The sequence below is a fragment of the Pelobates fuscus genome, chromosome 5 (genome assembly GCF_036172605.1).
Source record: "Pelobates fuscus isolate aPelFus1 chromosome 5, aPelFus1.pri, whole genome shotgun sequence".
Lineage (NCBI taxonomy): Eukaryota > Metazoa > Chordata > Amphibia > Anura > Pelobatidae > Pelobates > Pelobates fuscus.
Window position 1 is genome coordinate 346,969,084 of NC_086321.1, and position 26,362 is coordinate 346,995,445.

Genomic DNA, 26,362 nt, shown 5'->3' on the forward strand with positions numbered 1-26,362 from the left:
CTATAGCGTTAAGAATACAGATTTATATTCCTAACTCCATAGTGATCCTTTAAAGTTGCATTAGAAACATTCATTTTGCCTTTTCTAAAATATTATTGTAAAAATTCCAAAAACAGGGCAGGCAGATTTTCCTCACCTATGGACACGGAACATTGTTTTTCTCAGTGTCTGAAGTGCATAGCTTGAATTATTGAACATCAGTCACTGCAGGTGATCAATGCAGCATGATAAGCAGCTTTCATTGCGGTCCTTTTATAATATTTTACTCCTTTTGCCTCCCGCTAGGAGCTGTTGAGTTGTCAGGCAGTGCTGTGGCATACAGATAGAAATAAATGAGGATCTATACACACAGGTAGAATGGTTATCTAGAAAGCTTAAAGCAATGCAGGCACCGTTTTTTTTTTTTTATCTATTTTGTTGACTTGATTATTATTGCTCACAAATATACTACTTGGGTTTTTATCATAGCTCTGTATGCACAAATCATCAGTGGTACACTGTAATCAAGAGTGCTTAGATTAACATTTTTATGTATAAATCTATGGTAGTGATGTTCAATGTAATTACAATTAGTTACTGAGTGCCAACACATTTCGCAACTCTGTATTCTGAGCACTGTAAACGCTGCCTTTTCAGAGAAGGGAGCCCAAGAGGAGGCCTGCTGCAGACCCCAGGTAAGTTACTACTGACATTTGGATGTCGCCAGGGCACTCCTAGCACCATAACCACTACAGTGGTAGTAGTGATTATACTGCTTAGAGTGTTGCTTTTTTTGGTGGGCAACCCTTGCTTACCAAAAGTAAAGCATTTGTAAGAGTGCCTGTGCTAGAAATACAGATGCCAGATTTCTACATTTAAGAGGTAAAGCGTATACTCTTACTGAAATTTTTCAATCAAGAAGCATAATAAAACTAGCTAGAAATGCTAGGAAAACATGTGACTGTTTGAGCTAAGATGGGTAGGGGAGTGTGGGGGGACTCGCTTACCACCAGAACAGGCAGCTGCCAAGATACATTTCCGCCCTGGGTATAAGACCTAGGTACCCCTCTTTCTGATAGTATAATATTTCTCTTCTGCTTTAGAATACAAAATGCTGTGTAAAAGTTTTATAGTGCCATTTACCAACACATGCACTTTTTAAAACACCCAAATTTTGGTGTTTCATATTTAACACCTAAGTTAATCAAACCGCTTTTTTTATCTGACAATAACTGATTAAATCAGCTGTATGTATAGTTACATTTGTGTAATCATATAAAGGACCCACGAAGTTGCCATGGAATTGCTATTGTAACTGTCCTGTTGCTAAGTGGGTGGTATTCTGCTGCCATAGGTGATGGTGAACATCTATGTGAAACATATTTCTGGAATAACTCATTATCATCGAACAAAAAGTAAAAAATCTATATATATATATTTTTTTTTTTTTTAGTATTTTTATAGTGCACCAGCAGTTTCCACAGCACTGTACAATACAGATAACATAAAAGAAGACCATTGCAAACACTGAGCTCCATACCAGTGCAAAAGAATGGATGAACCTCGTGTGAGCTTACAATTTAGCAAATGAAATGACAAATGCATCACACTTACCATGTCTAAGCCAATGCTCTGTCATGATTGATTGCATTTCTTTTTTTAATGTTTATTTTTTTTTTTTTTGCATTCCAAGATAAATATTGGAGTGTCTAGCAGCTCTTTGTGTTTTTCTATATTGATTTGCATTTATTAAGTGTTTGCATGTTTTTAAATTCTGCATTAAGTTAAAGGAACACTATTGCGCTAGGAATAAAAAAACCTTAACGCAATAAAAAAAATAAAAATTTAAATAAAGTGTTTCTGTCCCTACTTGTATTAAGGCCGTCATCCCCCTTTTTGCCATAAAAATTTACAAACAAGAAGTTTTACTTGCCTTTTCCAGCTCCTAGGCTCACTTGGCGCTGCCATATCTGCAATCTTCCATTCCAATGGTCCTCATAGTGGAGAATTGGAGACCTAATGCGCATGCGTGGCAAGCACATTCAAGTTTCCCCATAGGAAAGCATTGGGAGGATATTTTTTTCATTTTTTTTTTTTATTTTTTTTTAATTTTTAAATCTATTTGTCCAAAGTACTAAAGTGGTAGCCCAGTCTACTTGTCATGAAAAATACAATTTCAAATTGGAGCACCTGCTTACAGTATTGCACAATGACAGGGGTATTCACCAAACTTTATATTTCTGCGAATTAAAAGGACACTCCAGGCACCCAGACCACTTCTGCCCATTGGAGTCTGGGTGCCAACTCCCACTACCCTTAACCCTGCGACTGTAAATATTGCAGTTTTCCTAAACTGCAATATTCACCTTGCAGGGTTAACTCCTCCTCTAGTGGCACTAGAGGGCACTTCCGGGTTTCTAGCACAGATTTTGAACACGCGCTATGTGAGAACCTCCAGCGCCGCTAAAATCCCTATAGGGAAGCATTGAAAGCATTTTTCAATGCTTTCCTATTGGGAGGTCTAATGCGCGGCACCCGGTGGATGACGTTGGCGGGGGAGGAGCGTGGGCGGACCCTGGACCAGCGCCGAGGGACATCGGTGCTGGACTCCGGTAAGTCACTGAAGGGGTTTAAACCCCTTCAGCAACCTGGGATGGGGGGGTGGGAGGGAGAGGGGACCTGCAGTGCCAGAAAAACGGTTTGTTTTTCTGGCAGTGGAGTGTCCCTTTAAATCCAAAAAGAAAAACTTGAGGAAAAAAAAAACTGATCTGTGAAAAACTCACTTCACAACCTTTACATTTGTACAAATTCATAATTTAGTGAATAATCTTGAGGGATTAAATGTCCCCCTAGTAGTCCAGCAGGGTTTAAAACGTCCTGGTGTCCCAGTGGATGTTAAATCTCCCTAGTGATCCAATGGGGTTTAACTGGTGAAGCAGGGGAGTTAGTGGTCTGTGCTTCCAACAGGTGCAGACCTCAGTAATTACTAACTTGCACTCTGAGCCAGAGTGCAGTCTGTGAATCTTGGCGGCTGTGCCCCTCTACAGAGTATGTGTGACTGTATGTAGTAGTTTTGTGTGTGTATGCGTGTGTGCCGAGCATGTATATTAGTCTGTATGTGTTGTGTGCAGTCTGTATGTAATGTGAGTGTGTGGGGTCTGCTGGCTGTGTGCAATGTCTGTTTAATGATAGCTGGCTGTATTAAGTGTATTTGTCTGTGCTTTGCCCCCCTCCTACATAACTTTATGCAAAGAGTAGAGGGTATGATCTCTAGTGGTCCAGCAGGGGTTAAATCTCCCCGGTGGTCCAGTGGGGGGGGGGAGTGTTTTTTTATGCACTTCTGGGTGGTGCAGACCACAATAATCACTCCCTCGCGGTTCGGCACCCAGTGAGTGAGAGTGCATGCTGGGAATCCAAAGGGCTGCACTCAGACTCATTAGTGAGTGCAATACTGCAAGGGAATGATTACTGTGTTCTGCACATGCTGGATGTGCAGACCATAGCTCCCTGTTGCAGCACTTAACTTCTCCCAAACCCTGATTTATTTTGCTCCAATGCAATGCAAAACTTTTAACAATGCATTGGCAAAAATAAACCAAATGGAGGGAGCCCCAGAAAACATTGCCTGCCAGGGGCACCTCCTGAAACGTTTAAAAGGCACCCAACTCAGGAGGACAACCTGCTCCATTGCCCATGATGACCATATCCAGCATACCTTGGGACTGTCTGTAGTACCCTACACTAAAGTTATTGTTATTGTTTTATTTTACTTTTTTGTTGCAAGTCAGGCTGGCTGCCTATATAACTCAAACTACTCTCCTAATTGACACTAACCTCCCTCTGACGGTGCTCTGCTGACAGCTAGACTGTACTAACACACGCACACACACTATGACAACCATACACAGAAACAACGAGAGTTACTTACAAAAAGCTAGGAGCCTCCATATTTACGAGACCAACGCTAGTTTGTCACTTACACTGCATACTCATTGTACACGCAATCTCCCTCCCCACCCCCCCATGCCAGTATACAGGCGACCTTTCCCCAACGCTCACACGCACAACTGTTAGGCAGTGGGAGACACCATAAGTGGCTAATACTCACGAGGACCATAACAGAGGCCACACACCCACATAGGGTAAAAGAGCCGACCTCCACTACTGCTTAACCAATTATAAATATAAAAATGGGTAATGTCTACAGATGCTACCTATGTTTCGATTGTTGATATTTAAGCGGATACAAGCTGTTGTGGCATTGTCTGCTACCGTGTTTACTATATGCACAAAAAAAAAGCTTATTAGACTTAAGGCATTAAAGTCTGTTTAAAAAAATAATAAAAAAAAACTTCAACAACAAACGCACAACTACACCGATTAAAAATAAAAAAAGACATACGTGAGCTAATTTGCCAGAAGGTAACTAATGGACTACCATGTCTTGTATGGGCATAAGTGTCATGCACTAAACTTCAACATTTAGATGCACTTAAAGGAGAACTCCTCAATCGTTGTATTAAGCGTTCCCCTTTACTATCTGACTTGGATTGTTTGGTTAAATTGTAGATATTTAAAGGGGCAGTCTAAGCACCATAGCCACTGCAGCCCATTGTAATGGTTATTTTGCTTGTAGACCATGGCTTCCATCCTCTTTTTATGTGTCAAACGGTATGAAAAACTGCGTGTTTCCAGCCCAATGCTTGTGCATTGGTAATGAGAAAATTACACTTCTGCAATATCAATGTTGTTCATATTTAAGAGGCACTGATTGGCAGAGTGCATCAACTGGCACTCTTGTTACCGCGGCTGGCCAGATAACAACTAAATTAATTTTGTGAAGGGCTGCTGAAAAGGTTTGACAAAGCACCAGAGTAATGCGCAAGTGGATACGGGGGAACTTGTCAGCTCCCCCTTTATTGGATTAGAGACTAGGCAGCAATAGCAGCTTGGTGGGCGGGGAATCGGGGATTATTTCAATCTCCCTTTCTCTAATATGGGGTTCATATTTACCCCTGTAGGCTTAATTTATTTAATCCCTCACCTGCTACATTTTCTGAGGGGAGGCTGGCATTTAGGAATCTATAGGGTGCAGAGCTCTTTGCCACTTCTGTTTTTAAATGATTACCAAGAGGAAGCCGGTAGCTCCCTGCTTGTTATTAAACAAATAAACTACGTGCTTGAACTAAATTTTGTCCCACAAGAAATTTGGTCATACTTTAATTACGTTTTGTGTTCGGCCATTTTGCAAGGGTTGAAATGCCTGAAATTCATATTTGTACTAAAAGTGCTAAAGTCTACTGTTGACCTTTAACGATACTCAGGAATGTTACTGTACTATGTTTTTATTTGCATAGTATGATTACATAGCTATGGTTCGTTTGTTGTATATTTTGCTTGAACACAGAAAAAAAAGTAATGGTTGTCATGGGCAAAGTAGGTGTAAAGGAGTTTGGCATACTTTTCCTTTTTTTCTTTAATATAGGCAGCAAAGGAGTGTATTAAAGAGACACTCTAAGCACCAGAAACAATGCAAGTTAGTGTTCTGGTTTTTAAAACAATGAAATTGCACCTGTAGTCTTAGAAGTGTAAACACTTCTGCCAAAGGCCACACACGACATGTAGTCACAAACATTCAAGAACAAAGTGCATACAGATAAAGTGCATGACAATAATAGTACACCAATATCAAATATATACCAAATATATTTAAAGTGCATAAGCCAGTCAGCCATATTGTACTACTCCATAATTACTCCTACAGCCATTAGTGCAAAATCATGTATACTGATCCGAAGCTGGAAATACACAGGAACCCACAATGTTTCGGCATTCTTTTGCACTGGCATTGTGCCTTCGTCAGGGTTTTTTTTATTTTTTTGCATATACGTTTCCCCCCCGTAAAACCTAAAACTTAATACATTTGCCCTTCTACAGTGACCCAATTATGGTGGATTGCAGGCTGACAAGTTTTTGCTGAAATACCTTAATATAATGCTGAAAGTTGCGTGCCAAAATGCGATTTACAAAGAATGTGTAATTGTTACCATGGTAACTGTTCATAAAATATAGGACCCCTGACAGCAAGGGATTGACCACCAGTAATTTTATGAACCCTGTTGCACTGCCCAGAGAAGAGATGGTAAAACTGAGATGACTGTTTCCAAGGTCAGCTGACCACAGTACTAAAATATATTAATAGTAATTATTAGAAGCACTTGCTCCACGACCGAAGCAGTTTCTATTTGGATAGGTACTTGTATCGGACCGTTTCGCTCACAAGAGGATAAAAACAGTTTAGGCGATAATCCCCTTCCAGATAGACCAGCAGCTACTGCAATCACCAATCTCCCGAACTGCAAACTACACAAATTCACCAACTCCCTAACAAGAGGCACACGAACCCTGGAAGCAGCCGAACAGGAAAAGCAATACGAACAGCTTACACTCCTGGCAATCGGCATACAGTCAAATTCCCCCCAAGAATGAGACGACACTTCACTTTGAGGGTTAAGCAGGAACTCACGTTTATTAACACAACTGGCTTATAAAGGATTCTCCCATGCAAGGGAGGGATTTACAGTCCTTACCCGATGCACCAATCACACAGGAATTACCTCCCACACATCTCCTCCCCTCAGCATGACACATAATCCCCTTAATCATGTACATTACTTCCCCACTTTCTGGATGTACCCCAAATACCTAGAGTACACTCCTGAATAGGGTATCCCCTGATCTGGGTGAGCAACATACTCAAAAATCACCCAGATCAGACTAGGGGTTCGGGAGTTATGGAGGTTTAAAGTTTTGACCGACCGCACAGGCAAAGTGACCGAAAATAGTTCCATGAGGTTTGGCCTTGTGGTCGGTCTCTGTTAACGTATTAAAAAGTTCCGAACAGCTTGCCATCCGTGCGTTTCCTTGTGTTCTTTAGACTCCCCATGTGAACATTAGTCTTTCTACCGAACGGCGGCTCGTTCGGTAGTTGCGGCACGAATCTACGGAAGTCTGGAGGTCTCAGCGGTGTTTGCCTAGTCGAGTGTCCGATTTTAGTTCCAGACACTCGACGGCAAAACACCATTATTCGAGAGTTTAAGATGGCCGCCGCCACGTGTTCGTTCGACGAACAAAGGCCACCTAGCGTTCGTCAATTAAGCTGCGGTTAACAGCAGCTGCTGGGTGGTCAATTGATGGCACACTCCAGTTCCCAGGTGGTCCTTAGATCGGTACTTTGTTTGGTAGATTGAATCTACCGAACACCCCGGCAGAAAGGCACGAATAGGCCTTTCTGCAGGGAAAATAAAGGTTTGAACTGCAGGGCCATAGTCTAAAGGGAGCAGGCGAGCAACCAGCCTTCTCCAGTGTACAGTGGCGAGGTTGGTTTCGCCACAGTACTCTTTCCACAATTTCTAGGTCACTAATACCAACCCCCATAACATATTTTATTTTATTTTTTACTACAATGATGGGGCGGGGATGCGGGGTGCACATTATTTATGTCCCAATCCTCCCCTTTATTCATAACCCTTATTTACATTGCATTACAAAACAAAAGGTGGATTTAAGAGCATTGAAATGAACAGGGACAGTGCATTGCATGAAAGCAACTGCTACAATTGAATTCCATTATTTGTGCCTGGTTTGCTCTTTTGCTCGAATGAACGTACCAAATCAACCTTAGTACTTTTTCAGCGTGTCTGCTTGATATTAAACTGTAAAACCTATTTTATTACTAAAGTACACCAATTCTTATCATTCTGATAAGATTACAGAAGCTTAACAGCTTTTTAGTACTACTCAGGCACATTCATATAAAGTAATCTTTGTTGTGGTATTTCAAGCCTTGCTATAATTTTTATGAGAGAACGCAGAAAATCAGAATGTGGGTTGAAATACACAGATTTTCGACCTGCAAAAACCACGCTATGTTAAAAGGGCTTTGAATGAAAAATGTAACAAAAACTCATGTACTTGTATTAACACTGAATTATTATTATTTTTTTAATGGCTACGTAGGTATTTGCACTATGAAAGGTTGTTCTTATCTTATTTGTATAAAGTAATATATAATTCTCCTTTCACACAGGTTCCAAAAATAGAAAACTAGCTAGCAAATATGCAATTTGTGTAACGTACAACACAAGTAACAAAATGTAAAATGGCCAAATCTTAGGTTACAGATAATTTTATGACTGGATACTGATACTATGCCCATTACAGATGTCTTGCTAGAACAGGCATCTGTATATTAAAGGGCATTGCTTATTATTATTGTGCCTAATGTGCCTCCATGTCCGGCCTAGCTCGATCATCCCCACACAGAAATTAAGGAACCTTGTGGACAATGCCATCTGTACAGTGCAAGGATTTGACAAAACACGCTGTCTTGTCGACCGATGTAGTGGTTTTCTCAGCCGGGTCACAATTAGCACTGTTGCTTAGATTAAATATTTTTTTTTTATTTTTTTTTTTAAATGTATATATTGTATTCTTCAAACACATAGTTTTGGACTTGTAAATCACTCAGCACAGAATATTGGATACAATATCTTTATATTCTCAGGTTAATATACAGATTGAGCAGGTGGGCTCATCCTCTCATGGCCATTGGAGGTAACTAAAAGACCTCCATTTGTTTTAAAAAATACATAGGGATAAAGGAGAGAGCGCAAGTAACTTGTTTTTCTTTTGTTTTTACTATATATTGGGGCTGATGTGTACTGTAGTCATTGCAGCCGCCCAGTAGTGATGGGAGTGAGCGCAGGACTTTTCTTTCTGCATTTGTAATCTACAGATTTATTTATTTTTTTTAAATTTTTTTATTTTTGTAGTGCATGAGAATGGTACAGGCTGGTCTGAGGTGCCCCAAGAGCAGTCCTCAGACATTTCCCTCGCTTGGCATGCGGGGCACAAGAATAACAGGCGCAGTTTTATAGTATAAGAGCATTTTCATGTGTGTACACATTTTTAGGCAGAAATAGGTGTAGTGTTAACAGGCTGAATATATGTGATTATTTACTGCGTTGCTATGGGTTAGATGATAAAATACTAAAAATGAAACAGAGGCTAACATATGCAGCATTAACTAGCCCTTTAGTGTGTGGGTATTTCACCTCGCTAAACATTAGGTGTGTGTTAGGCTAAAAGTAGAACTTAGTGGCATTGTGGTCATACTGTGAAACCTGATGTATGGGCTACTGAGATATAAATACCACTATAGCTAGTAAAAACACGCTGGTGTAAAATTGGCTGAAAGTCATAGAGAAACAATAGACCATCACCAGTCACTGATAGGGGCAGTATGAGGTATAGGGAGATTATCTCATCCGCAGCGGTAAGTGTCCCGGTCAGCCAACTCCCGCCGGAGGGATTTCACAGTCCCGGTTAGGTGCCCTGATGCATCTCTGTCTCTGTTGCCGCTTTCGTGGTTGAGTGCCTTCGTTGGTCTGGCTTAATGTTGCTGCTATTTTGGGCCTCGTTTCTCGCCTTCTCCACTGCCGATCAAGTGTCGCTATGTTCCTGCTGGGTCTGTTGCTGGCCACTGCTTTTCGGTGTGTAGGGCTTGAGTGTTCCGTCTTGGCCCTGTGGGTTGGTTTCAGGCTGCCTCTGCTGGTAATGGGTCTCCTTGAGTGTTTCTTCAAGATGGTACCCTTACGTCGACGGCCTTCCAGGCGCCTGGAGCCTGTGAAAGCATTTGTTTTCTGCTGTACGGTCACCTGATCTGGGTTTGGTAGCTTGCCCTTTGTTTGGGTCCCCGGGTGGGAAGGTCGCATATAGGCCTCCAGCGTCTCCCAAAAGGAGTCGAAAATTGCGGCCAGTGTCCGCTGCGATGTGAGAGGCCTCCCAGTCCGCCACCATCTTGGAGGCATTGTGTGCAGAGTTGCTCCTCTGTGTTACAGGCTTGGTCTTGCAGTGAGACTTTGCTGGGCTGCTCCTGTTGTCCAGGGGGGACCGGGATATCCCCCGCCGGTCCATTGGGTGTGGGGTAGGAGGCAAGTGTGTCGAGGGGTCCATGCGTGTCTTTGCTGTTGAGGTGAGCGGCTGCCTCTCCCCAGCGCGCTCTCGAATAGGCCCCAGTGGCTTTTGAGGGTTCCCGGGGAGTGTTCGTCTTGTTTTTGGGGTCTTTGGATACCCCTGGGTTTCCCCTGCCTGCATCGTGCCTTTTTGACGTTATTTGCTGGGGTGTTTGTCCCCAAATAAGTCGCTTATAGTCAGGAGCTTTTTCGCTGTGCGTCTTTCCCGCTCAGCAGTTAGGCTCCTCCCCCCCCCCAAATCTACAGATTTTACCTTTTCTAGATGGCCTTGTGTTCTGCTACATGTGTCTGATTGAACAATGCCTTTAGCAGTATACATAGAAACGTACTAAAATGCTCACCAAGTGTGGGATCAATCACAATCTGTCACTGGAATAAATATGGGCTGACAATGAGCCATCAATGTACATTGACCAGTAAATCTTACAATGGCTTTCTTGCCTCAAAGGTACCTTTCTCTTAACATTTTCTTTTCTCTTCCGGTTTCAGAATTAGTTCTTCTTCTTTTCTTAATTTCTGCTCTATTTCTCTTTAAAAACATAAGACAACGTAGTGATTACTTTGCTTTATGTAGTTTTCTTATTCTTGACAAAGTGGGGAGCTTAACCCCTTAAGGACCAAACTTCTGGAATAAAAGGGAATCATGACAGGTCATGTGTCCTTAAGGGGTTAAGGCAAAATCCACTTCCTTTGACCAGATAGTAAAAGTGCCTCTTTAAAGGAATACTATCGGCACCAAAACAACTTTAGCTTAATTCAACCGTTTTGGTGTATAGATCATGCCCCTGCATTCTTACTGCTCAATTCTCTGCCATTTTGGAGTTAAATCACTTTATTTATGCAACTTTAGTCACACCTTTCTGCATGTGACTTGCACAGCCTTCCTAAACACTTCCTGTAAGGTGATATCTAATGTTTACACTTCCTTTATTGCAAAGTCAAATCAGTTTTGTTTCTGTTTATGTGGCTCTAGCCACATCTGCCCTGGCTTTGACACACTGTTTAATTTTAGATCTTGTAGCACAGTTTGTTTACTTTAGACGTACTTATCTCCTATGCTGTTAATTGAATGTTAATCCAATCTTTTGCAAACTATTAACAGAGGAGGAGATAAGAAATTCTAAATTAAACAAACTGTTCAAATACCTATTCACCTGTCTGCTTACCCAGTCATCTGTCCCTAATCTGTTCATCCATCCACATATATATTCACACTTCTATATATTTTTCTGTTTAAGATTTTATACATGTTACAAAACTTTAATTTCCACTTGTTCAGTTCCAATGAGCTACGCTATACAAAAACTGCATTTTAGCCAAATATTGTTTGTAAACGAAATGTACAAAACAAATTTACCACCCCAAAGGTTTTTTATTTTTTTTCTATTTTCTTATGATTATATTTAATGTAATAATTTAATATCTCCTGCAGCTTTTTCCCTAGATCTGTATCCTGAGCCAACTTGTCAGCTAAATATGAGTGACAAAGATGGGAATGCTGACAGCTTGTTTCTGAAGGAGGATTTGGACAAAAGTTTAAGCCCTGAGGGTCGAGTGCACAACTGGCAGCATGGTATGAGGAAGAGAGCCTCGCGTGCTGGGAAGCACATCCGTGAGATGACCTTGGGCAGCTTCCGTGGCTTTTTGTGCCGTAATGCATTTGTAATATTGACCATTGCGGCTGTAATCTTGGGTATGTAATTGTGGATGTGATGTGTAACCTTACTGGTGGAGGTTCACCATTATCTGCTCGTATCCTGAGTGCTGTCTTTAAACACTCACTGTGCTACTTTTATTTTACAGTTAAAACCGTCAATATAATGCATATTCTGAACATGAGTGGAATAAAGTATATGAAAAAGAAAGCAAATGGCAATAAATGTCACATAAGCCAATGCAGTGTACTTTGGCAACAGAAATATCTGAATACCCTACTTCCAGAGAAGGGAGCTAAAACCTGCCTCAGCCAGTGAGCTAAAACTTGCGTAAGCCAGGCAGGGCTATAGTGTCTTAATACTTAAACAGCTGAAGATACAATATTTGGGTTCTGCTGCTCTCATACAACACTATGATGGTGGTCCGGTATTTGAATACTTCTGTTTCCAAAGCAAGGTGCTGTGGCAATTTTTTTTTTTCTTTTTCAATCTAGTTTTTCTTTTTTTATATCCTGGAATTATGGAGAAACAACATAATCAACAATATATCCGTAATCACGGAGTATATAGTATCCTACTATAGGCTCCAGGGATGTATGATATTTTACTGTGTAATAAATCTTCCCAGTGTTTCTAACTGTTGCTGCATTGATGTTCTTTGTTATCCTCCTCTAGGTATTGTGCTGGCCTTTGCACTGCGACCCTATAAAATGACCTATCGTCAGATTAAGTACTTTTCTTTTCCGGGCGAGCTACTCATGAGGATGCTGCAGATGTTGGTTTTGCCTCTGATAGTGTCCAGTTTGGTGACGGGTAAGATATGGGTCTTATTGGACAGCCAAATTAAAACATCACCACTTGTGTCAAGACTTGTCGATGTTTCACATACAAAGTTACTTAAAAGCGAGAATTAAAGTTGGTTATGCTTCCATTTTGGCTACTTTAGCCTCAAATTTGGAATTTACTTTAATTCTCAGTTTAGTGAATAACCATCCCTGTTAATTTTCAGTTTTGAGAGAACTAATTTCATGATATCTGCTCTTAAATGAGGCGAGAACCAACCACCACAGGTCATTGTATAGCCTTCATACAGAGAAGGAAAATGTGTTATTGGAGTAAGTTTGACCTCCCATGATTTGTGTTGGTGTGTGTATATAGGGGACATTTTTTATTTTAAGGCTATGGTGACTTCTTGCAGGTATGGCAGCATTGGACAGCAAAGCGTCAGGCAAAATGGGCTTACGAGCTGTTGTATACTATACCGTGACCACATTTATAGCGGTCTTCATCGGCATTGTCATGGTGATCATCATCCACCCGGGTAAAGGTACCAAAGAGAACATGGCTGCTGGGGGAAAAATAGAGCGAGTTCAAGCAACTGATGCTATACTAGACTTAATAAGGTGAGTCAGTAGAAATCCACACTGTTTCTAATTTTAACTTGGTATTATTCCTAGCTAGTCCATGATACACTCCCTCTTTTCCCTTCTCTGGGTACTACTTTTGAAAATGCCTTCTCACCCCTCACATCAATCAGTCTCTAAATTTTGATGGATTTGATATTAAAATATAGCTTACATTTCCCCTTATTTTTTTATTTATTTCTTCCCCCCTCTTCCCCCCAATCTCTTTGCACACACCAAATTTAATACAGAATGAGATACGCACAGATCAACAACTATTTCCTATACCTGAGAGCAACCTAGAGAACGCACATATACACCCCCTGTACTCACAAGCTACCCAGAAACCACCACTCCACTGCCCCATGGATCTCACCCTCCAAAAGACAATAATCCGCCACCTGATAACACTGATGCAGTACAATAACAAAAACTTTAAATGTTTATGGAGTCAGAATGGAGACCTCACCTGACTTTAACTTCCCAAACCAATGCACTAGAATGCTGAGAATGGTACGAGGTATTGGTTGGAGTCTCTATCTTTCTTGTATATTGCAATACTATTACTTAGACACCTCCATTATGCACATCATAGGTTTGGGTTCCCGACTTATCTATAACAGGCCTTTTCAAATCTGATCTCTCATGAATATAATGTACCTCTATTTAAACCTATTTACCTGTTACAAGTACAAAGTATAACGCTTGTGTATTTTAGATCAAACCGCAATATTAACCCCTATATGCATATCTGTCAGTGTATTAAATGTGCAACTTTCTTAAATCTTGTACCTTTTACTCTTTTATACCTTAAAAAAAAAAAAAGAATTAAAAAATATATAGCTGACCTTTAACCCTTACCTTCACAAATCTAACAAAGTGTTTGTTCTTGCATTCAGCATCCCCCTACTTGATTATGGCATCACATTGTATACCGGTCTAAAGTGTTTGTTCTTGCATTCAGCATCCCCCTACTTGATTATGGCATCACATTGTATACCGGTCTAATGCTGAAAATTGGTGGTGTCCTTACCTACAACGTACAAACTATTTAATGATTAAAATGATGACACTTGGCAGCTTTTTCTCTCTTTCTAATTTAAACCCACCCAATTATTTTATTTTTAAACCGTGCACTTTCACTCCAGGAGTGCAATGCCACTAAATAAAATGTTCCTTCTTTAGTTTGCGTCATACTGCCTTTTTAAATAAAAACATCTAATTTAATGTCTTCGATAGTGTGGCTGAGCTTTTACAATGATGCTTTAGCTGGTTAACTTTTCCTAAGGAGGGCAATGTTATGGGTGTACTGAATACTGTTCTGCTATCACAATGGGGAAAAGCTGACTTTATTTCCATCAGCTAAATGTTAACAGAATCAATATCCCGACTTGACTTGAGCTTCCAGCTGATCTCTTCCTGCTGAGCAACATATTTTAATGGGCAGTTAATTCTGGAGTCCTATTTACCTAATCACATGTATATTTAACTCCTTGTGCAACATGGTCTCCAGTTGCTAAGCCAGTCTGTAGAGGACCTCCCTTATCTGCCTTAGATGGGATACATTTTCATCGAGTTCTGATACATCATGTTGAATTGGCAGGCTAACTGCCGATAATATTGTTGCATATGATCTTCTTTTACACTCTTTTTTTTGTTTTTATTAAAGGAACATGTTCCCCCCAAACTTAGTGGAAGCCTGCTTCAAACAGGTGAGTGCATGACATGTGTGTCTATATGTATCAGGGATGTGGACCTCTGACAGGTGGAGAGTTGGCCTGACCAAACCAAAAATGCATAAGGAGAACCCATAACTAGGGCCAGGTGCAGCTCACAGGGAGTTGTAAGGAATTGCAGCAACCAAGCGCTACTCACAATGCTCAGAACTCATGGCTGCCGGGATTCATTTCCCGGATGGCCAGTATGCTGTATAGTGCAGAGAGCTTGGGACAGACTGCACTCTAGATGACACCCAAACATCTAGTAACCCGTGCTGTGTGTGAATGTCAGAGAATGTGTGGATTATGCCTGTATGGGTCATTGTGTGTGTGTTGGTGGATGTCAGTGTTTCACAACCACATAGAGCCAGTGCTTGCATACATCACGAACAGTCAGCACATGTTACTCATCACATATACCCAGCATACATGGCATACACACATTACATACTTCCAGCACGTGCACATATTACATACAGCCAGAAAAGACTGCTCTCAGACATCACATACAGCCAGCATACACTGCACATGCAACAAGCACAGTAAGTACACACAGCCAGCACTTACCGCACACTGATGACACATCAAGAACACTATGGACAAAAATAAACTATGGGAGGGCAGAGGGTAAGATTCTCAGGGTAATTTGCAAGACTCTGAATTTTTACAAAATGAATCCAAGTGGCATAACCGAGGCAAAAAAAGCCATGTTGTGACTACAGCAGAGTTAGAGAATTTTGGCACGTTAGCTATTTTTGCCTCCATTTTTTTTCTATACAGAATTATTTTGTGAAAATTTTGCAAATAACTGCCAATGGCCAGTGCTCTTGGAGGGGGCCCCAATCTTGTTGGTTTTTTTGGGTTTTTATTTTTTTTTTTTACTGAAATTGTGTCAGGACAAGTAGATTGTCATGATGGACAAGTAGATGGGGCTATCACTTAAGTCCCTTGGAGAAGTAGATATCTTTTTGTCCACGTTTCCACACCCCTTTGTATATCAGTTTGCATTCGGTAGAAGTTTTTCCTAATTATCAATCATTTAGTTTTTTCTCATTACCTTATCTTCTTCCACTTTTTAAATTATTTCATTGATAGGTTCTGGTCATATAAATCATTGTATAACTTGTTAGATCATGCCCAGTTTTTTACAGCTTGCTGGGTTGGCCCCTTTAGGCAACCTCTGTCTTTTTACCTTCTGCAACATACAAGACCCATTATATTCTGCCAATTATGTGGGATGGGGAAAAATGTAGACTTTATTTTTGCCCACTAGCTCAGTTTCAAATTGTTTCATATGTACAATCCTTCTCTTTTTGCACCCCCTTTAATCTTTCCAGTTTTAAATGGCGGGACTTTAATCCGGCTAAGTGCCTTGCCATTCGAAACCTCCACCACTAAGTTAGTTGTCACTAAGAACTCTCTGTTCATTTATTAATCTATTTTTTACTTTTTTTTTACCTTTTTTTTTTTTCATTTTTTTTGTATCCACTGTTCAATGCTGAATATTGAAGCTTTATAATTAATGAAAAAAAGGTCACAATCAAAGGAAGAAACGTTAGAAAAGAACAGTGTAACTCATATCATTAAAGTAACAAGGAGAAATACAATGAACAAGATAGAATACCAGTCAAGTGGAGTTGATGAAAAACCTATTTTTACCATTTAATGTCTGCACAATTAAAGGAACACTATAGGGTCAGGAACACAAACGTGTATTCCTGACACTATAGTGTGAAAAAAACATTTTACCCCCCAGTTCACCCTTCCCCACTTTAAATAACTAGAAAACGTACCTTTATTTCAGTGCAGCACGGGTCTGTTGGTGCTGGCTCCACCCCTGATCTGCCATCATCAAAATTGACGATCTCAGACAATCCAATGCTTTCTGATTTCTCATTAGATTGGCTGAGATTGTCAATTCTAATGATCTCAGCCAAGGAGGCGGGGCGGGGGCAAAGCCAAACGCTGCTCTGGCTAATCCGCATCTCCTCATAGAGCTGCATTGAACCAATTATTCTCTATGGGGAAAGTTCACCGTCTGAGTGACTGCCACTAGAGGCAGCAATGTAAACACGGTCTTTACTCGTAAAGGAAGTGTTTACAACGAAAATCTTGCAAGGACCTACTTATACTCACCAGAAAAACTACATTAAGCTGTAGTTGTTCTGGTGACTATAGTGCCCCTTTAAGCTATGCTGAAATCCTGGTCCCAGCTATATAATGCAGTGAGATTGATTTTATGAACGATCTTTATAGAACTTTGAAGACTGCAAACATTGTGGCAGAAATTAGGATTTCCTCATATAACTCACATTCATCAAGTCCTGTTCTTCATGTACACAATGTATAAAAAGACAATAAAAACGCTGCCTGTTAAGAGATTTTTTTTTATTTATTTTTTATAATTCATTTGTTCACCTGCAAGTCCAATGTTTGATACAGGTTATTGCAGACAGTGGTTAATAGCGTATAGATTTTAAAGATGTTTTGAAGGTTGGTATTGTATAGCTTTGGAGAAATGTATTATTGTTCTATTCTAAAAATTTTCTATATTATTACAATGTTATTACCAGTGAAAGTTGTCTGTTTTTTTGTTTTTTTTTTTGCTTTTGTTTTTAATTAAAGGGACACTATATAGTCACCAGAACAGCTTAATGAAACAGTTGTGTATAGATCATGTCCCAGCAGTCCCAGCAGTCTCACTGCTCAGTTCTCTACATTGAGGAGCTAAATCACTTTTGTTTCTGTCCATGCGGCCCTAGCCACAGCTCCCCTGGTGACTCACACAGCTTAAATGAAAAAATTAAAGTTTCCTTTTTATTCAGAAGTTAACTTACTTGAGAAGCGTGTATCTCCTTCTCTGTAAATTAAACTTTGATCACAGAGGCTAGTGCAAGATCTAGCAAGCTATTGACAGAGCAGGAGATACATTAAAGAAAGTGTAAACATTAGGTGTCACTTTACAGGAAGTGGTTTTATACAGGATGTGCAAGTAACATACAGGGAGGCGTGACTACGGCTGCATAAACAAAGTGATTTAACTCCAAAATAACAGCGAATTGAGCAGTGAGTCTGCAGGGGACATGATCTACACACCAAAACTACTTAATTCATGGTTTTGGTGACTATAGTGTCCCTTAAATTGTTTTAAGAAGAATATCAAAAGGAATACGAAGTTCCTAACATATTACAGCATATAACTATAAAATGGAGTAAGATCAAAGTGCCAAACTGAGAAAAGAAGGTGACAATGTATGTTAAGGAGTATAATAATGCTCAGTGGCAATCTCTCTGTTTAGTATTTCATGAACATATTCATCCTTTCAAAGACGCAGCACAGCAAGCTTTGGATGAAGAGTTGAGAACTGTTACACGCAGGTAAACTAGGCATACAGCTCTCAACCTACCATAGGTTTGAAACAAAATAAAAATAATAAACTTTATCACAGTATTGGAATGTTTGTTTAGTAGGTGTATTCATAGTGGGTGTATTCATAGTGTTTTACATTCTTATTCTACTGGTATTTATCTTAATATGTGCACCTTTGTGTGTGTCCTTCAAATTATTACCAAGTTATATTGACCACTTTATCCATATTACATTCCATCTGTAAATGACTATACAATGGAGTGTATGCGCTTGGTCTCATATTAATATACAGTCATATATCAAATGAAAAAACATTTACTCTTTAACATTCTGTTGCTGCTGGCCAGTTTTATTTAGAAAACTACTTTTAAAGAATTAAAAGGAAACCATTGCCTCAAATCTAGTTTTAATGTAATGATCATTTCTTCAAGTGTTGACAGGTAATATTGTTTCTTTTTTTTTGTTTTTTTCTATGCAAAAAAAAAAAGCATCACTGTTCTTAACTTTCTGTTACTGTAAAAGAGTTTGATCAACTCTGGTGTTGCACCACCCAGACATGATAATGTATATAATTTTTTTTTTTTTTTAATGTAAGTGTAACGGAGCTCCCTGTACCCCTGGCTAAGTGTCTCTGCCTAGGACCGCTTCCTAGCTGGAACAGGGGACAAACTGCAGCACTTCTGCCCACAGTCTCCTTGGCTGGACTGGGTCCTGGAACTGCTCCCTCCTGGAGCCGAATGGAGAATTCACTCTAGACAACCCCAGTGACACACATAGCAATTTAAGAATACATGTACGGAGAACCTTAAGGGTTACTGCCAAATAACACCCCAATATATGTTCAGCAACATCTCCTGCGTACAGGGATACCCCCCATCTATAGATGTGTTGGGTTCTCTGGGGGCTAAAAGACCTTATTTGGAGGGTGCGCTTTCCAGTTTTCCAACTTGGAATTTTCTCAGCTGGTCATCATGCACCCATGTCCTATTTGGGACATTTTTGAAGCCGGCCAATGTAATTTACCCCCATCAAACCATATATTTTTTAAAAGTAGACACCCTAGGGTATTTCAAATTGTGGTATTTTAACACTTTCCATGCACTAATTCTACCACCAGTCTTTGTCAACATTTTGGGTAGTCATTTTTTTTTATTTTTCCCTCACATTTTACTTTAGGCATGTATTCTCAGCTCGTATTGTGTATTACTGCCACAAACACCACAATATGTGTATCTCCTGAGTACAACAGTGCCCACAATGTACAGGTTTTATGGGTTTTTGCAAACTTACAGGGGTCAAATATAGGGCTTTCCCCTTTTCAATGTTTGCACATTGAGATTTGCCAGATTGGTTTGTTGCCAATGTTGCCTTTGAGACCGTACAGCAGCCCAGGAATGAAAATGAACCCCATCATGGCATACCATTTGTAAAAGCAGAGAACCCACGGTATTCAAAATGGGGTGTTTTGTAGTAGCCACTTGGCCACAAATGCTTTCCAAAGTTAGCATTCATATTTGTTTTGCATTTTTTTTATACACAAAAACTGCACTTTTACTGGTGATTTGATCTTTGTGATAAGTTTTTACTGTTTTAAACACTCCTATTTGTCTCCCGAGTATAACAATACCCCCCTTTACAGGTTTTATTATGTTTTAAAAAGGTACAGGGTAAATGTAGGGCTTGCTCAGTTCAGTTTGCCAGATTGGTTTGCTGGGTCTGTGTTGCCTTTTGAGACCATATGGTAGCGCTGGAATGTGAAATTACCCCATCATGGCATACCATTTTCAAATGAAGACAACACAGGGTATTCCAAATGGAGTATTTCCAGTCTTTTGTAGTAGCCACTTAGTCACAAACGCTGGCCAAAGTTAGTGGTTATTTTTTTCTTTTTTTATAAAAATTTTTTTTTTAAATTGAGAGATAGATAGAGATATATATATATATAAATGTTCAACAAACTTTAGCTGCACTCACGGTAGATACTGTAGATAAAATCTTCAATGCTTTATTGGATTCATGTTAAAATTAGATCGAAGTTTCAGTCCTCCTCGTGGACTTTCCTCAGGATCAAACATAAATTCTAGTGTGCCAGAGTGTAAATATATACATACATAATTACTGACATAAGTGAAAGAAGGTGAAAATTTAGCTTACCCCAGGTGTGGTATGTTACTTTAGGCATTCTCCTGAATGCCGGGCGTATGGGTGTAGTGACCCCGCCCCCTTGTGGCGTAATTTCATAGCACCCGGCATCTTATTAAATTACAGCTTGAGTGCAGGGACAATTAGTTGTATGATGAAAGCTCCATGTTGGAGCTGAAACGTTGATATTTTATATGGAATAAATAAAAGCTAAATGTTACTACTTCAACCAAGTCCCAGGAGTGCGATTGTTTCTACACCCATATCTACCTTTGCCACAACCAGCATCGGGCACTACAAAAGTATTCTTGGAGTGCAAGCTAATACGGTGTGTGTGTGTGTGTGTGTGTGTGTGTATATATATATATACACACACACACACACACACACACACACACGATACAAGTAGAGAGCACTCAGGAGTCTTTCAAAGCATCGCTGCAATCATAATCGCTTCCAGCGCTCTAATTCCCTGCGGACGCACCTGATCCTTAAGGACCGTTTTTTGTCAGACGTACCTAATGCGTCCTTGGTCACTAAGGGGTTAAATAGTCTTTTACAGGTTTCCCTGCAGGGCCCGAAGTCTGTGGGCAGGAGGTTGGCAAGCAGGCTCCTCCAGGAGCTTGTGGGAAGGGGAATTTGTCCCCGTGAGTATGACGAAAAGCTGTATCATTTCGCCAATGCAAAAAAATCAAAACTATTCTTTTCAATACTTGATAAATGATCATTATATTAAAACATAGTTTTGAGGCGACAGTTGTCTTTTAAGCATACAAAAAGTTTCCTTTACAAATCTACTAACATTTACTCATCCTAGATAATAGGTACACATTATTTTGCAATATTGTGTAAAATCTGAATATTGAATCACAATTCCAAGTAGAATGAAGTTTTTAAACGAGTAGTTGAATGTAATAAACTTGATTCATTAACTCTGGAATGTCAGTGCGCAGACATGAGTTGTTTTTGGTGGTTGGCTTTTGTATGTAGGAACAAGTTTTGTTTTGTTTTTTGTTTTGTTTTTATCCCTTGTGTTAGTAAGTTTACCAACAACACCCCTTAAGTATTTTATGATTAAATTGCCCTATTATTTGAAGGGTTAGACAACACTAAATATACCGAGTGCCTGTTCAATACTCATGGGAAAAAAGCCTAAAAAAGCTAGTCCTCTCAAAAACATTTATTCATACATGCATTCAATTCGTACCATGTCACAGTGCTTTCCTATGTCTGCTATTAAAATCTTGAATGCGTTCATACAGCTTCAAACCTCATAAGTAATATGTGCAACCCTTCTACTTAATCCCTCCAAGATATCACATGACAAACCATATGGTACAGAGCTCTGCTGTTTTAAGCTCTTGCTTGCAAAAATTTGGGGTGACTGATGAAAACATGATAAGCTTTCAATTCACTTGATTTGTTCTAGTCAGGGATCTTTGTGTCTACTATATAACTATCTTATATGTTGTCTTGAGTTTCCATTATTTGACGCCAAGGCATCATTATTATTTTCTATTCACATTGAGTAGAATTGCTGATTTTTCTTGACCATGTTCTGATGTAGGTTTTTTTTGTTTTGTTTTTTACAGTATAAAACTCAGTATAGCACAAGGATCATCAAAGTGCCTGTCCTTCCTTATAACAACACAGGATTCCAATCCCACAACTCTACAGAAGCAGAAGAGGAGATTGGGAGCGCAGTTAATGTTAGTGATATTGTGGAGAATGTGACCCGAGCAATGGGCAAACTGCAGGAAATGATGGACATGGAGGAAGTGGTACCTGTCCCAGGCTCGGCGAATGGTGTGAATGCTTTGGGCCTTGTGGTCTTCTCCATGTGCTTTGGTCTGGTGATTGGAAAAATGAAGGAACAGGGCAGGGCACTCAGGGAGTTTTTTGACTGCCTCAATGAAGCCATCATGAGACTTGTGGCCATTATTATATGGTAAGACTTTATAATGATATATTTTTTTTAAAATATCCGTGAACAATAGCCTTGCTGTTTTATTCTATGTGAAATAGCCATTCCACGCCATGCCAGTGGAGCTATATAGAATTTATGTTGAGGTGATATGGGTTTAAGGGAAAATACCTACATATGTGGAGCAATTGCCCCATAGTACATCCTTTTTGGGGTGAGTTTAAAGTCTGTATTCCTAGTGCTATAGCAGTGCAAACTGCCGGTACTCTCCTCTCCCTGGATGACCGTTACTCACTGGAGGTTGTTCTGTGGTAGTCATGGAGCACAGCAGCCCGCAGCCTCTTAACCTCAATCGCAGCTGGAGAACGTGCAGTGGTCGCTCCGTTCATCCAAAATGGTGGCCGTCATGCGGGGAAACCAGGTGGCTTGTCAGAGGGTGAAGAAAGGACAATAGTGTGGCCAATATGGTGTTGTGTCCCAAAGTCTAATTTGTTGACCCCTGGTAACCCGCCTACAGGTGAGACCTGTAATCAGCAGCCCTTTATAAGTAGAGTACACCTACCAGTCAGTGCTTTGTTTTGTTGCCAGTCTCATAACTCCTAATATTTTTTGCCCAGTTCTCCCTGTCGTTGCTGGTTTCCTGACCTTTGCTATCCTTCTGACCTCATTGTTTACCGTCTGACCTGACCTCTGGACGGTCTGACTCTGATTATTGCACCTGACCCTTAGTCTGATATTTTGCTGTGGACCTTGTCTTTTATTTTGTATCTTTCTGTTAAAGCCCCTATGCTATTGCCTATTTGACAGAATCCTGTTCTCATGCTCAGATTATCTGTGGGTCGTTCATGTAAGGGAGAGCTGTTACTGCAGTTGAGTTCCGGAATCACACAGCCCCTGGGTTGTTACACGCATACACAAAGACATTCATATACATACTCATAATTACATCCACAAATTTAAAGAAAATAAAAAAAATTAAAAGGCTGGTTGAAAGATTGTGTCCCAACATTGAAGGAGGTGCAAGTTAAGATTGAAGACAACTACTTGATGGAGAAGCTTACATCAATTGTCCATAATTCTTTGGGTAGATACTTACTTGGTAGGTCCATATATACCTTGCAATGAGTTACCGTATAATGTTATGTCTCTCTACACAGGTACGCCCCTATTGGAATTCTGTTCCTGATATCTGGGAAGATTTTGGAAATGGATGATCTGATGGTGATGGGGGGTCAACTGGGCATGTACACAATTACGGTCATCATAGGACTTCTCATACATGCTCTGATAGTCCTTCCATTATTGTTTTTCATCGTTACCCGCAGAAACCCATGGCCATTCATTGGAGGACTCCTTCAAGCCCTTATCACAGCCCTGGGAACATCATCAAGGTGAGTACGGTGGAGGTTTGCAGAATATGGTTGATTTTATATTCAGTATTGATGATTACTTGTCTGGTTTGTTTAGTTGAATAATTCTGCTTTATAAATTAATGATCTTGTTATTTACGTAACGAGTTAACTCTGTCCTAATGGTCCATGGGATCTGTTTTCATTTCATTAACATGTGCATAAACCAGAGAGTTCTTAATCAGTCATTATTCCTCCAGTTTTTTTGTGTGGTTGGAGCATTGTGCATGTCCCATAAACTCCCTTCTCAGGATGGTTTTAGGATATACTCGAGTATAAGCAGAGTTTTTCAGCACATTTTTTGTGCTGAAAAACCCCAACTCGGCTTATACTCGAGTCAGTGTCTGTATTATGGCAATTTACATTGCCATAATACAGACTGGGGGCTGTGTAGGAGGGGGACTGGCAGGGAACGTTTACTTACCTCTCCTGCAGCTCCTGTCAGCTCCCTCCTCCGCGCTGGTCCGGTCAGCTCTCAGTGTAAGTCTCGCGAGAGCCGCGGGGTCATAGTGCGGCTCTCGCGAGACTTACAGTGGGAGCTGACAGAGGTGCTGAACGGACCGGCGCGGAGGAGAAGGGAGCTGACAGGAGCTGCAGGAGAGGTAAGTAAACGCTCTCTGCCAGCCCCCCTCCACTGAACTGCCAATGCCACTGGACCACCAGGGAGTGAGAGCCCCCCTCCCTGCCATGTATCAAGCAGGGAGGGGGGACGAAAAAAAAAAAATTATAATAAAATAATAATAATAATTTGAAAAAATTATATAACAAAAAAACTATTAATATTAAAATAATCATAAAAAAAATAATAAAAATGCCCACCCCCCCACCAAGGCTCTGCATCACACACACACTGCACTCATACACACACACACACACACTGCACTCATACACACACACACACACACTGCACTCATACACACACACACACACACTGCACTCATACACACACACTGCAAATAAATATTCAATTAATATAATTATTTTTAGGATCTAATTTTATTTAGAAATTTACCAGTAGCTGCTGCATTTCCCACCCTAGTCTTATACTCGAGTCAATACGTTTTCCCAGTTTTTGGGGGTAAAATTAGGGGCCTCGGCTTATATTCGGGTCGGCTTATACTCGAGTATATACGGTACTTTGTTCAGCTGTTTTGATTTTTACTGAAATGTGGACAGCACTAGCCAGACCCAGCTGTAAGTAATTTATTTTATGAAAAACATACATTCATGATTTGAACAAACTCTAAGCTCTGTTTGCTATCCATATTTCTTTTTAGGAGCCCATACTAGTCACTTAAGGAGCAGAACTGATTCTGGTTCTTAGAATGCCCCTTCAAGTGAAAAACTGTAATTTGATCTTGTTTTTTTAGATGCTAAGTGGTTCTTTACCTTTGTTCTTGTTTTTCAGCTCTGCTACCCTCCCCATTACGTTTAAGTGTTTGGAAGAGAACAATGGTGTGGACAAGCGCATCACTAGATTTGTGCTTCCTGTGGGAGCAACCATTAATATGGATGGAACAGCGCTCTATGAGGCACTGGCTGCCATTTTTATCGCGCAAGTGAACAACTATGAGCTGAACTTTGGACAGATTATCACGATCAGGTGAGTGATTTTTAGTTTTTTTTTTTTTTTTATGGCTAACAATGTCTTGACACCAATGTTGGTGTCATTGACCATGAATTAGAAGTGTGACTATTGGTAAATTAGTTACCATTGATTGTAATATTTCTATATCTTAAACAAAACACTGCGTGCAAAAGAAGTCAATCACGTGTCAGTACACCGATTTTACCAACAATCTTTGTGATGCTAGGTGTATTAGTGAACATACACCTTATAAATATGCTAACAACTATTAATTGTATTACATTTTAGGAAGTAAAACCCTACATTGTGTGACATATTTACACATCACAAAATGCTATAGACCTTTTATAGTCTAGTATTGGTTTTCTTTGATACATACAGGGGAAAAATGCATTAATTGACTTGTGCATTCAGTTTATATTATTATTTAGTATCTGCCCCTTTTTCCAATACCCAATATATATATTTGCATATAGCAATGCCAAGGTATTATTAAACAATGAAGCAATGAATTGTTTTTTGTTTGTTTTTTGTGTGTAAAGTTACACCTTTGTCATGTGCCTGTTTGATTAAACATGTGTTGTCTATGTCCTCTTAAAAACTTTAGTTTATTATGTCCCTCTCTTGCTGCTAGGGCTGTCATATGCTTCTGGCACTAGTGGTTGAGGTTTGCAAAGCTCCACTGATGCAGCCTCAGTTTCGACTTCATGCCTGCTGCATTGCTTAAAGGGTTCCTATAGTGCCAAGGAAACACAGCTGTTTTCCTGGCACTGTAGGTTTAAAAACTTGCGCCTTTCCTCCCATGGGGCTGAAAGGGTGCTCCTCCCCCACTGACGAAAGCCAGCGGGGGAGATCTATTGCGCATGCGCGGCAATGGCCCTGCACGCATTAGCATTTCCCCATAGGAAAGCATTATTTAATGCTTTCCTATGGGGAAAATCTGACGCTTGAGGTCCACATGCAGATAACGGATCGAAGGTCTGTTTCAATTCCAAAAGCGCCCCCCAATTAGCTGAAGTGGTCTGGGTGCCTACAGTGTCCCTGTTAAGCTTGGTGCTCCTGCTGCACAGTGTGAAAAGTGAAGAGACAGTGTCTGAAACCTCTCTCTCCACTCTCTCCCAGCTCCATGATTTAAAT

At 40.2% G+C, this 26,362-nt stretch overlaps 1 protein-coding gene across 4 annotated transcripts in view; it reads left to right on the top strand.

The window, feature by feature from the left end:
- The window catches only part of LOC134611695 (excitatory amino acid transporter 1-like), a 57,786-nt gene that overhangs the window by 19,284 nt on the left and 12,140 nt on the right, over positions 1 to 26,362 (top strand). For 3 of the 4 annotated variants that reach the window (XM_063455844.1, XM_063455841.1, XM_063455842.1), the window contains 7 exons: positions 11,449 to 11,709; positions 12,347 to 12,484; positions 12,870 to 13,074; positions 14,744 to 14,786; positions 21,897 to 22,252; positions 23,386 to 23,619; positions 25,046 to 25,240. In XM_063455844.1, coding sequence (XP_063311914.1) covers positions 11,493 to 11,709; positions 12,347 to 12,484; positions 12,870 to 13,074; positions 14,744 to 14,786; positions 21,897 to 22,252; positions 23,386 to 23,619; positions 25,046 to 25,240 — 1,388 coding nt within the window. In that variant the 5' untranslated portion in view covers positions 11,449 to 11,492. The remainder of the gene's footprint in view (positions 1 to 11,448; positions 11,710 to 12,346; positions 12,485 to 12,869; positions 13,075 to 14,743; positions 14,787 to 21,896; positions 22,253 to 23,385; positions 23,620 to 25,045; positions 25,241 to 26,362) is intronic. The other variant, XM_063455843.1, reaches the window with a different exon arrangement.